Raw genomic sequence first — 13,099 nt, forward strand, 5'->3', positions numbered from 1 at the left:
TTGTATATTAAAAGGACCTACAGATGAGTTAACTGTAGTTTTATTCTCTCTATGCATAATCAATTATTCTTTTTATTTTATAAATTTGTAAAATAGTATATATTTTTCTGGAAAAATTGTGTGGAATAAATAGGTAAAAAAAAAAAATTAAAAAACATGGTAAAAAGAACAATGGTTATATTTTTCACATAAATGATTGGATTTGTTATTCCAATAAAAAAAAATTAACATGTTTTTCTTATGCCGCTATTCGTCGAATGCCCTATGAATAAACTCTATGATACTCTGCAAATTTTGTAACAAGGCAAGTCATTCCGAGCGAACCATGTGTAGGTGATCTGAGACGTCAGTTACAAATCCAACTCAACTAATTTTCAAATTATGTAAAAGTAGAACCTACTATATTAAATTATAAACTTGTAAATTGTAATTAAACATTTCAACATCAACTACATCTTCCAATTTAATTCGTAATAAAATGCATCCGTAATAATTTGGCTCCAATTAAAAAACTGGTACTCTAAACACTGCGCAACATTTGAGATCGGCACGGCAAATTTAGAGGGAAAATATTAAGTAAAAAGTTTAAGATAATTTTGAAATTTTATGATACAATTGAAGAGGTAAATACATATTTATTAATTTTGAAATGATGAATGAAGTTTATAAATATAATTAATTGTTTTTAAATTTAAAAATATTACATTGAATTTGAGATAAATAAAGTTCTTTAGTAATTTATTCAATAATTTCAAATATATATATTAAGAGAGTACATATTTCCATAATTTCAAATATTGAAGCCAAATTTACTGCAGCAAATTAGTAGTTCGACAGATCAATAATATAATTTAACAAAGTTCTTTAGTAATTTATTCAATAATTGGTTGTATAATTATATAATTCAATAGTTTTAAATTAAAGCCACCCACTAAAGAAAACAATAAAATAATTGGTGTCCACAAAATTCAGGTGCAACGGTCAAATTGCCATTAAATCTCTATGGAGGGGCAAAAGAGGAAAGGCGAAATAGGGAAAGGCGAAGGGGAAGGGGAAAGCCCTGAGAAAGAGGAATCAATCATCCACGACTCGGGCGAGCTAATCGGGAAAGATTGTTCGTTGGGGAAAGTTCGTGACGTGACAGGGAAAGGTATCTTCTTTTATCTCCTCCCTGTCTGTCTCAGATCAGATCCATGATTATCTTTGTTGTTGTTAAATACCGTGAAGTGAACGGGTTGATTCGGAGGACTTGGGAGGATTTTTATTTATTTTTTTCTTTTGGTTCTCTCCTGGTTGATTCAATTCGGTAGGGTTTCGAATCGACGCGGCATGAACCTTGCAATTCCGCCGCTACTTAGTTGAATTTTACGCGTTAATTTCGATGGATGCGTTGCCTATGCAGGATTTTGTGTCTGTTTTATTTGTTCGAATCGGTTTTGGAAATTGCGATGCCTCATGGAGATTTTTGTTATATCTGCAGAGTGTTTGTGTTTTGGCGACGATTCATGTCTGTCTTGATTATTTGTTTCATCCTGAAATTTTTGTTTTAGGGCAAACAATTCATACTAACACAACAGACATATCACTTTGTATTAATTATTCTTTATTTAAATGTGAAACTGGGGGATCTATTCTGTGTTTGTTGACTTGAATCAGGACTGATCTGTTTATGTGTATAGACTTACTTGCCTTCAGAGGTATTTTGTAGGAACACAATTCTATTAATATCTTCAGTGTAGTTCTCAACAATCTTTATGTGTTCAGCATCAGATCAAATGACAATTGTTGCAACGAAGATGTCTTCGGGTTGCGCTTTGTCTTGTCGATCGTGTTTGTGTCAAATTAGACATACTTTTGAAGTGTATTATTTCCAGCACCAAAGAATTACTGTTTTATAACCATAGTTTATAAGTATTGTTTCATGGTAGCTTTCTTTAATTGCAACCTTTTGATCTGTCCTGCCTTAGGTGATATACATTGCCCCCATGATCGTTTTGTACCATTCATGGAATGTTTTTGTTGAATTACTGAACCTATATAAATATTTTGATGCCCTTCATCTGTGGTTCATTTGGCATACGCGAATTAAGAAAGTATTCTTTGTGCTTTAGTTTCGTTGTTTGTTTTTTCTTGTGTAGAAAGGTTTAATGAAATCATTTTTTTATTTGTTTTCGCGACGAATTCAGTGCAACAGAGATTGTAAGATGGAGCATGATGAGACAGGGTGCCAACCTCCTCCGGAAGGCCCGATTCTGTGCATCAACAACTGTGGTTTCTTTGGTAGTGCCGCGAACCTGAACATGTGCTCCAAGTGTTACAAGGACCTGATACTGAAACAAGAACAAGCGAAGCTCGCCGCCTCGTCTATTGAAAACATTGTTAATGGATCGTCTAGCAGCACCGAGCAGGGGTCTCCTGCTGCAGATGCTGGGAATGCGCAGACTGATTTGGCACAAGTCAAGCCGGTATCACTGCCATCAAAACAAGCGTCGAGCTCTGACGAGGCCGGCGAACCCAAGGCTAAGGCTAAGGCTAAGGCAGGGCCGAGTCGATGCAGCACTTGCAAGAAGCGCGTAGGCCTAACTGGATTTACGTGCCGTTGCGGCAACCTCTTCTGCGGAGCACATCGCTACTCTGACAAACACGGATGCCAGTTCGATTACCGTAGTGCAGCGCAGGATGCAATAGCGAAAGCCAACCCTGTGGTGAAGGCAGAAAAGCTCGATAAAATCTAGGGAAGAAACATGGATCACACACTTACTTGGTTATGAAATGGTTTCGATTGGATTCACCTGGCTGTTGCATTGAGCTCAGTTACTGTTAAATCATCATCATCATCATTGGGGTCGCCTCCTCGCCTTGTGCAGTGCAGGTACCCATCCATTCGACGACCTCCATGAAACTCGTCTTATATGTTCTGTTGTGGTGTTATTGCATGTCTTTCTTCTGCTGCTGCTGCTGTGTTTCATCATGTCTGAATTGAATAGAATAGTGTGAGAGATTTTATTGTGTCTTGGAAACACCATTTCATCAAGAGACAGACACCTTGTAATTATATCTATTTCCAAAACCACCTCTCTCCTCTCTCTCTCTCTCTCCTTGCAGAATTACTCTATTATTATTATTATTATTATGTGAATCATTTCTGTTGTCGTCTTGGTAGTAGAAGATATTATTCTAATAAAATGCAGGGCTATATGAAGAATATGATACCATAAAATAGCTGTGTTGTGTAAACCAACAAGTTGATAGTATCCCGCGCCTTCCTCTCATAAGATAGCAAAATCGACCAACAAGTGTTTGTTTGTCAATCTGATTTTCGGGTTTTTGAACGGTCAAAAATTAAATTTGAATAATTTTTTATTAATAGATGGTATTTTAAATGAAAATTTAATTTTTAATATAATATAAAAAATAAAAAATATTATTTAATTTGATATTTTAAAAATAAATGAATAAATAGATACTATCTTAGTGAAATAATAATAATAATAATAATAAAAAATCACAGGCCATTATATGTCATGAGTGTATTTCTTTTGATAGGGTTTAAATAATTCTAGTTTGTATTTGGTATTGATGTTCCTCCGTCCAGAATAGTAGATTTTTTAATATTAGTATTATATTAAATTATAGTAAAAAAGATAAAAATATCCCTATTAGTATATTATAATATAAAAATAATGACATTTGTGTAATATATTGTAAGTTAAAATAATATTTATTATATTAGGTAAGTAGTACAATTACTAAATTATAAAATAATAACCTTCTTTTGGAAGGAACAAAAATGGAAAATGACAATCTTACAATGGGACGGAGAGAGTATAAATTTGACGACAGATGGAATAGTATTTTTTTTTTGACAAACACCCTAGATGTGTTTCTTTTGGTTGAGTTTGAGGTGTGAAAAAGCACAAGGCTCAAGGAAACACCAAAAATATTCATTGATGCTATGCCTATGGGAGGGAAGGAACACACAAGACAAGAACTAGAATTAGAAATAGAAATAGAAGATATATATGGGATTCTGTAAGGAAAGGACAAATTTATTCCTCCTTCCATTCCATCAACAACATCATCGACATCCAATGACCATAGCTGTCTGTCTGTCGCAACACAACACAACACAACACAGCACAAGAGAAGAGAAGAGGCTATTACATTACATGTTAAACTCACTACTTTACGCCGCAACAAAGGAACTAACCGGGACATCGGTGGTTAAGACAGTTTTTCGGGGGATGGTACTATATATCGTATTTATATAAGATCCAAAACCTGTAAGACCAGTGCCAAAAAACAGGTTTACCGTGATTCAGCTAGCTAGCGATATATTCCTCGGGATTCAGCTTCGAGATACTTACACATCCTTTCCATCACCTCTCTCCCCTTTGCGCTGTTATGTTGAAACTTGTCGACGCATTTCTGCTCTATCCTCTCCGCCATCGATGCCAATGCCGACAGAGGCTTTATCCTTATCGTTGTTTCCTGCCTGCAAAGTGTCCATCCGTCCGGATTTTCTGGGTGGGGGTCATACCTGATTTTTTCTTCAACCTCGATGAACTTTTGGAGGCTGATGTTCCGCGTGGCTAGCTGCATCGACCGCGACTTCGCATCCACAAGAGTTGATTCGACGCAATGGCATATGTCTTGGCCAATGATCTTTCGGACAAACCACGGGCCGGGGGCATGAATGGTTATTGCACGAGTTGTGTGTAGTTTCCCACTCGGTTCGAGTTTGTGGCTTAGAGTGTCGACCTCAAGAATGTGCGATAGAGTATGCTTGTTCTCTGGATCAGCGAATTTCCGCCACGACGCAGAAGTCACCCGCTCCCATGGATGCTTGTAAGTGTGTTCTTGAGAATATGCCCGAACCATAGTGTTCTTTGACGACTTGTTCTTCTGAACAAAAGAAACGATAGCCGGTTATTACGCACAAAACAATTCATGGGATACTTGTTCATTTAAACTTGGTGGCGAGTACTGAAATCGAACATAGTTGTCAATGTCAAATAGTGGTAACTATCAGCCGAACCCTAAAACACTATGGCAGGATAAGGGATAGTGAAATAACCACTATTTGAAATCATACAAAACATACAAATAAAAATTATTGTATATGTAAAATTACAATCAAAATGGATATGAAGAATCTTAAAGTATGACAATTATCATTCCAAACTACAAGTAAAGTCTTATGCTAAACAAAACAAAATATCAAAATACAAATGTCATAAAAAAAACATTTGACACTTCTTCCGAGATTCGCCATTCACTAAAACTCAAATCAACATCTGAACAAATATCCCATTTCAAAATGCAAGTTGCCCAACAACAATCATTCAATCAATGGCTGCACGAAAACAATCCCCAAGGAGTCCATGGTGGAATGTGAGTACCTATGAATTACTTAACCAAGAGCAACAGCAACAGGGGACAAAAAAATTTGCAGAATCCTCTGGGTTTAATCATAAACATCTTGGCCGGGAAAAGGAAATCTACAACTCCAAATTAAAGATTACTCTGCATTTTGTTTAAATATGCCAAAAAATTAACACTCCAATCACAAATTAGCATTCAATGTTACAATAAGCTATCGATCATCCATAGGAATTCTCAGTTTCTGAAAGAACAATCCTGATTCAATAACTGGTCTACAATCCGGATTCACAGATTCATATCCACAATATAATTGGTCCACACTAACAAAACAGATTTGAATTTGGATCATACATCTATACAGATCAAAGCAGGTTGCCCAATTCTAATCATTGCAGGATTCAAAAAAATGTTCAATTTTCAAAATTTCAAACAATATTCCAGAGATTATTGCAGTTTTCCATTCTCTAACCATCAAACTAAGCACCACCCAAATCATAACAAACCGCGGTTTATCTTTATTCAAACATCTAAAGAGATCCATCCGAAAATTGATATTCAGTGAGAAAGTAATACGCCGCTCTCCACAGCGCTACCTCCGGTTGTAGATTTGATACGAATCAACAGATTGGGTTCCTTTTACCTTTTCAAGGATCCATCACCTCGTTGCCTAGAATTGAGCGCTCCGACACTAGACGTAAAATGGAAGAATCGAAATTTTCATCAGTAATTTTATTACCTGAGAGAGCAAGCAGGCGTCGGAGGTTACGGAATGAGGGGAGGCGGCAGTCCGGCAGCTAGGGTTTGAAGAGAAGAGAAAAGACGTCAGGACGACAATGATGATTTGGGGTATAAATCTTTCACCGTCGGATTTGGATCGACATACCATACACACATACATTACATTGATTTATTGTTGACTTTATCAACAAATATATCAATAATAATAATAATAATAATAATAATAATAATATAAAATTTAGACGTGCTGTTGGTATCGATTTATTAATTCATTTTTTATTGATCCTGTATTATACTACCTCGGTTTTGTAAGGTTAGAAAAATATATATATTTTTTTATGTGTTTATATTTTTAATAAATTTATTAATTTTAAAATATATTTTAATAAATATAAATTAATTTAATTAAATTTTTAATATTTTATATGTAGAATCTATTTAAATATTTATTTTAATTTCTTTTCAATAGATAAATATATATATTTATATTTTTTATAAATAAATAAATATTTTATTTAATTATATTTATAAAATTTTATTTTTTACAAAATAATATTTATATTTATATATTTATTAAAATATAATATTTATAAAATTAAATACATATTCTAAATTTCTTTTAATTATGTATATTAATTTCTTTTATTTTTATTAAGTCAGATTAAAAAAAAAAAAAACTAAACATTAAAATAATTTTGAAAACAACTTAATTTTTTTTCTCAAAACTTCTTATGGAGTGGCCTGTTTATTGGCCCGTAATAATATTTATCTCAAATTCTTTTCTTTTACTTATTTATAGTACATTTTGTCGTTTGTTCCTTATTTTTCTGCCTTCTTTAATTTAAGATAATATTTTTCTCTTGTTTTTTATATTTATATTTAAAATATAATTTTACATTTGTTGGATATTTTAAGGATAGTTTTATATTTTTTCGCAATTGAAAATATTATTTTTATTATTTTTCGTTCGTCAAACTAAAAAAAAATATATTCATTCAATCTATTAAAATTAATTCATTTAAGTTTGGCACAAAAATTAAAAAAATAATAATATTTTATTTAAAAAGTGATAAAAAGTAAATAATATAATTGATATATTTTAAAAATTTAGTTAAAAATTAAAGTAAACGAAAAAAGAATGTAACAAAGGTAACAATAAATATTGTAAATAACTGTCGAATGAAATGTAATAATTAAATATTATTTGATTGACTTTATCAAAATTAGAATGACATAAATATAGCGGATTAAAAATAAAAGTGATAATAAATTTGGCCGGTTGAAAAAGTATTTTCTACTATAATAAAAATAATCACATATTAATATAAAATATTATGTAATTTTATATAAATTACAAATATATCATTATATAACCAATTGATTTATACATATATAAATATCAAAACAATTTTATATATTTTTCACTAATATGGGCTGTTTGGTTTAAGGATTTAATGGGATTCCATGGGATTTGGATTTTAAAATCCCATGAAAAATCCAAGTTTGGTTAAAACAAAAAGTGGAATTTAAAATGATGGGATTTGAAAAGTGGGTCTAAAATTCTACAAATAAATAAATGATTTTTTGTAATGGGATACCCCATGTTACTTTTAAATCTCATTCTTGAAATTTTAATTTTTACATTTATATCCTCTTATAAAAAAAATAATAGTATTATATTTATATAAAAAATTAAATAATTTTAAAATTAATTATTATTTAAATTATATATTTAATTAAATTTATATTATTTTTTATTGTACAATATTTTTTAAATAAATTAATAAATTTATTGTTTAAATTATTATTTATTATAAATTTTATTTGAATTATAAGTCGGGTTCAGTCGGAACTGATATTCATTCCAAATATATATTGTTAAATCCGAGATTTAAATTGGATCCAATTACACTAGATCCGACCGATACTATACCCGGTAAAACTTGATGGATCCGAAAAATCCACTTTTTTTACAATTCTTAAATTTTAATTTAAAATTACATATGTACCGGATCCAATGTATATTAAAAATTATGTATTTTATTAGAAAAATATTACAATAAAATAATGAATATGTTAAACTAAAAAAATATTTTTAATATAATTATATTATTCGAAATTATTTTTTTATATGTATGGTTGATATATTATTATTATATTACTCTGATTATGACCCGGATCCAGGCCTAATACTCAAATAATTAGACTTAACTTCAAATAAATATGTCGGGCTCGATCGAGTCTCGAGTTTACGCGAATCTATTGTCATCCTATAAAATTATTGATATATTTTCAATTTATATTAATAATGAATTAGATATTTAATTTGTCAAAATAAATAAAATTCATACGAGGACAATTATGTCATTTAGAATATAAAAAATTCAAATTCACGAAATATAAATCACACCATATTTTACCAACCAAACGAATTCCAAATCCTAAATATAATAAATCCCATTAAATATAAATCCTACTGTGAAATCTCAATCCCAATAAATAAATAAATAAATAAATAATCCATGAACCAAATAACCCATAATGAAATAATACTACATCCATCCAGTGAATTGAGCCTTAGTTTTACAAAAAATAAATTGAGATTAAATTTTCAAGATAAAAATATAAAGTATTATATTTTTAAATCTATTACAAAAAATCTAAAATGCTACTTCAAATTAAGATGAATCGAAATAAAATATTAAAAAGATTTTCATACGCATTATATTTAAGACAATTTTTTTCACTTTGTATTTTTAATGATTTTTTTTTTCTTTTTTCTTTTTGTTATGTTATGTATGAAAAATAATTTCAATACTATAAAAAATAATATTTTGTATAAATTGTTACTTTTTTTATGAGAAGATAAAATGTATATATTATTTATTTTGTGTTAGTATGTATATATGTATAATTGTTTATAATATTATGAAAAATCATATTAGTGAAAAACACAATGTGAACAAATCTAAATTGTGTGATGTATTTATTATCTATTGTGTTTTATTTATTTGTTTGTTTATTTATCATGGTTTTTTTTAATAATATTGATAATTTTAATATAATTTTTTATAAATAATTTTATATATTCTTTTATTAATGTAATATTAATGCTGTATTTTATTTTATTTTCTGAAATAGATGTTCAATATAAATAGCAATATAATATTTGGATGAATATATCAGATGTAAATTAAGATATAATAAAACAGATTGTAAATTTAAAAATATGGTGAGGCCACATAATAATTCTTCTTCCTAAGTAATAAAATATTAAAGAGGTGTATTTTTACATATATTTATTATTTATATTATTTACCTAATTTTATATATTTCAAATGAAAGAATATTCTTTTAAATAATTTTCAATTTTCACTAAACAAATACACCCCACTATTCGTATTAATATTGGACATCTATTCAATAAAATAAAATAAAATTTTAATATTACAATCTTTGAAAAACTCAAAAAATTATATAAAAAGCTAAAAAATTATCAATATTATTCAAGAAATACGATAAAAAAGAAATTATATAAATAAATAAATATATCGTTCATATAAATATGTCTAGAACATTTTTTATATTTTATAAAACTAATAATGTAATATCCAATATATTTCATTAAACAATTTAAGATTTATTTAGTTGTTATTTTAGTTTCAAATTATTATTATTCCCTTACCAAATCTTTTAATAAAAAATTATTATATATTATAAAATATTATTTCAAAATAATATTTAAATAATAATAAAAACAGTACCCACCCATTGTATTCCAAATCTTGTTGCGACTCAGGAAGCGAAGGATGGCGGAGACAAGGGCATATTCGTCATTACACATGGGACGAACCCCTGAATCCTGATGCCCATCTTTGATTCCAGCAAGTCGCACGCAATGCAAAGACGACGTCGTATTTATTTTATCCCCAAATCGTAGATTACATTCAATCCACAAAACCGGCGCCCACCCAAATTCCCGTCCACATTTCTGCTTCTGCATCTTCTTCTTCTTCTTCTTCTTCTTCTGCTTCAGATCATCATCCTCTTTTCCACTTCCCCTCCAATTGCCGGCCGTTCGTTTCCGATTTCATGGCGCAGAAGAGGGACAAGGACGAAACTGAGCTCAAGGTGCCGGAGAATCTGCACATCTGCACTCCTCCGCCGCCGATCCCCTCGCCGCCGGTGCAGCTGCCGCCCTCCAGGTCGCCGGATGCCTCAGATCCGAAGGCGGCGAACGCGCGGGGCTCCGGACCCGGCTCGTCGACCCATCTGGAGCAACCCGACCCGGCCGGAGAGCGCCGGACGTTGAAGAGACCAAGGACGGTTACGCGGTGTTCGGGTCCGGGTTGCAGGAAGCGGGTCGGGTTGATGGGTTTCCGTTGCAGGTGCGGCGACGTGTTCTGCGCCGAGCACCGGTACTCAGACCGGCACGACTGCAGCTACGACTACAAGGCGGCCGGCCGGGAGGCGATTGCGAGGGAAAACCCCGTGGTCAGAGCTGCGAAGCTTCTAAAGGTTTGACCGGCGAAACCGACGGCGGCCTGAATTCCGATTTGTTGGTGTGCTTTGTTTTTCGGGTGGTTGGAGTTGGTGATTTGTATGACGGTCGCGGCGCCGCCGGCGGCGGACGTGCGGTGATTCGGTTGTAAATTTGATGGGAAGTAGGGGTATTGTTGTCATTTGCCTAGTATTTACATGTCCATATTTGTGGTGGCAGGTAAAAATAAATTAAAAAATAAAAAAAGAGAGAATATAATAATTAATTAATTAGGCAGGAATTATTTGGGCAGTGGCCTACATTCTACAATAATGAAATAATATTGCCTCCGTTCTTAAATAAAAAGAAATAAATAAATAACTTTCATAATCATATATAATATTTTATTTATTTATTTTTTCAAAAAAAAAAAGAATGACCTGAGATGTGGAACAGAAGAAACAACATGGATATGGCAAGTACGACCGAAGGATATTTCATAACATGTTGAATTTACATAGTACTTTGTATATATCAGTTTACTTATGTTTTTAATGCATAAAAGTAAGGGTTTATTTACAAAGTAATAAGTAGCGTTAATAAGCAAAGCCAACTAATACCCAAAGGAAAATGTTGGTAAACAATTTAAAATGATGAAGTTGATGGAATCTATCTTATCGGATGGTGATTACGTGGCATGACGTGGTAGGCTGGTAGCTGCTGCCTTGCTATAAATTAAGGTCGAATCTTACGAGTACATAATTGGTGGTAGAAAAATAAAATCAAATGTATTTTCTTTTATTTGTTTGTCATTTAAAATTGAAAAATAATAATAATAATAATAATATTTTATTATTATTTTTGAAATTTTTTACTTTGAATTCCATCTTACATGTAAAAAATTTGGAAGAATCGAAAATGATGAACTGTGAACAAAAATATTACTCTCTTCGTCCATCAAATATGAAACTTTTTATTTGAACACGAAAATTCAGATAGTATAATTAGTTATTTAATAACTAAAAGAAATTAAAAATATATATGTATATATATTTAAATATTTTTAATATTATATTTCAATAAAATATATATATTATATATCAAACAATATATTTATTTATTTATCATTATCATAAATTAATTTTACAAATAAACGAACAATTTTAAAGGTAAATAAAAATATTTGTTAATTGAGAAAAATGATTTTGAGTGTGTCTTGTAAGATGTTATATTTATTAAGTGTGTTTAAGATGAATAAATTTACTAAAAACATAAATGAGTTATCTTTTGTATGACTAACAAAAAAATTGAAATAAATCATTTGTGGCGAGACCGATAAATTATACAACTTTTATCAAATTATTTTCATTTTTTATTATTTATTCATCCAAACTTTATCTTCTATCTTTGTTGCTGTCATCACATTGATGAGTTTTACATATAAATAATGTAAAATATTGTTGTTATTGTATAGCCCATTTGGATTGAAACAGAGGACTGGGCGAGTATATGCTATACTTTCCCTCATCTTAAAATTTTATAAATAAATTCTTAATATGAATATTGTTGATATTATAGATATATATTCTATTCATTTTACAACAATCCATAAATTTTTTTATTTTTGTTTGTTTCGTAACTGTTAATACATTTTTATTTTGAATAATTTATTAAATTAAAATATATTTAAAAAATATAAATCAAACTTAATTAACTAAGTAACATATAACATCATAAATTACGATAAAATCCACTCAAAGCCCATTTATTTTATCTTTCTCCTTAAAAAAGTATTTTTATCTCATTTAAAATTTCATATATTTTATAAAATTAGTTTATATTAATTTAAAATAAATATTTTTTTTTAGTTGCTTGTATTATAGAAAATTCTAATCTATACAAAATAATATAAATATTGTGTATATTTTTTTATTGTGATATATTTTTTTACAATATTTAAATACATATTCAATTTTTTCATTATATATACTAAATTTATTTTAAATCATGTCATTAATTATATAAAAAAATATCATAATTATTATTATTAATTAATTAAATATTATTTTTTTAAATACTGTCAATTATCTTGGCCGGAATAATTACTTGTAAGAAAATTAAATAAAATATGGCAACCAAAGTCCTTTTAGAGAAAATTAAATACAAATATGTTTGATTTGTGGGAATAAATTGGCCATTATAATAAGAAGATGCACAAAATTAAACAGTGCATTGTATTAAAACAATGTCGAGGAAACTAGTGACCGTGAGGTCATGGGTTTAAACTTCGATGTCTCAAGTCACTTGTCACACATGGTTCGCCTAGTGTGACTTTTCGGTCTGGTCTGATTTGCAGGGTATTAGATCCGACAGGAGATTTACCCAGTGCGGAAGCATGGATTATGGAGGAATGACAATTGATCAAGTAGGTATGAATTAATAGGCCCATCTGTATATATATTATTATTATTCAACTAAAGATATAAATTGTATTCG

General features: G+C 30.1%; 3 protein-coding genes across 5 annotated transcripts; 2 read left to right on the plus strand and 1 right to left on the minus strand.

The window, feature by feature from the left end:
- Positions 1–2,204: 2,204 nt before the first annotated feature.
- Positions 2,205–3,092, plus strand: LOC127242893 (zinc finger A20 and AN1 domain-containing stress-associated protein 8-like). Its single transcript, XM_051262613.1, has one exon. The coding sequence runs from the start codon at positions 2,205–2,207 to the stop codon at positions 2,733–2,735; it is 531 nt and encodes a 176-aa protein (XP_051118570.1). The 3' UTR covers positions 2,736–3,092.
- Positions 3,093–4,028: 936 nt separating this feature from the next.
- Positions 4,029–6,283, minus strand: LOC127242892 (uncharacterized). 3 transcript variants are annotated; one of them, XM_051262611.1, is made up of 3 exons: positions 6,122–6,269; positions 5,403–5,526; positions 4,029–4,905 (listed from the first exon to the last, which is right to left on the minus strand). In XM_051262611.1, the coding sequence occupies exon 3, from the start codon at positions 4,879–4,881 to the stop codon at positions 4,327–4,329; it is 555 nt and encodes a 184-aa protein (XP_051118568.1). In that variant the 5' UTR covers positions 4,882–4,905; positions 5,403–5,526; positions 6,122–6,269; the 3' UTR covers positions 4,029–4,326. The 3 variants fall into 3 exon arrangements, with proteins under 3 accessions (XP_051118568.1, XP_051118567.1, XP_051118569.1); XM_051262610.1 differs by lacking the exon at positions 5,403–5,526 and having other exon boundaries at positions 6,122–6,283; XM_051262612.1 differs by lacking the exon at positions 5,403–5,526 and having other exon boundaries at positions 6,026–6,169.
- Positions 6,284–9,993: 3,710 nt separating this feature from the next.
- LOC127242894 (zinc finger A20 and AN1 domain-containing stress-associated protein 5-like) lies at positions 9,994–10,904 on the plus strand. Its single transcript, XM_051262614.1, has one exon. It carries the CDS (start codon positions 10,216–10,218, stop codon positions 10,645–10,647), a length of 432 nt encoding a protein of 143 aa, XP_051118571.1. The 5' UTR covers positions 9,994–10,215; the 3' UTR covers positions 10,648–10,904.
- Positions 10,905–13,099: the final 2,195 nt, after the last annotated feature.

The sequence above is a fragment of the Andrographis paniculata genome, unplaced genomic scaffold (assembly GCF_009805555.1).
Source record: "Andrographis paniculata isolate CXL003 unplaced genomic scaffold, ASM980555v1 Contig89END, whole genome shotgun sequence".
In the NCBI taxonomy this organism is placed as follows: Eukaryota; Viridiplantae; Streptophyta; class Magnoliopsida; order Lamiales; family Acanthaceae; genus Andrographis; species Andrographis paniculata.

Coding starts and splice junctions, on each gene's coding strand:
- LOC127242893 (XM_051262613.1), top strand. CDS start 2,205: ATGGAGCATGATGAGACAGGGTGCCAACCTCCTCCGGAAGGCCCGATT.
- LOC127242892 (XM_051262610.1), bottom strand. CDS start 6,283: ATGTATGTGTGTATGGTATGTCGATCCAAATCCGACGGTGAAAGATTT. Junction 4,906..6,121: donor ACGCCTGCTTGCTCTCTCAG/GTAATAAAATTA, acceptor TCTTTTGTTCAG/AAGAACAAGTCGTCAAAGAA.
- LOC127242894 (XM_051262614.1), top strand. CDS start 10,216: ATGGCGCAGAAGAGGGACAAGGACGAAACTGAGCTCAAGGTGCCGGAG.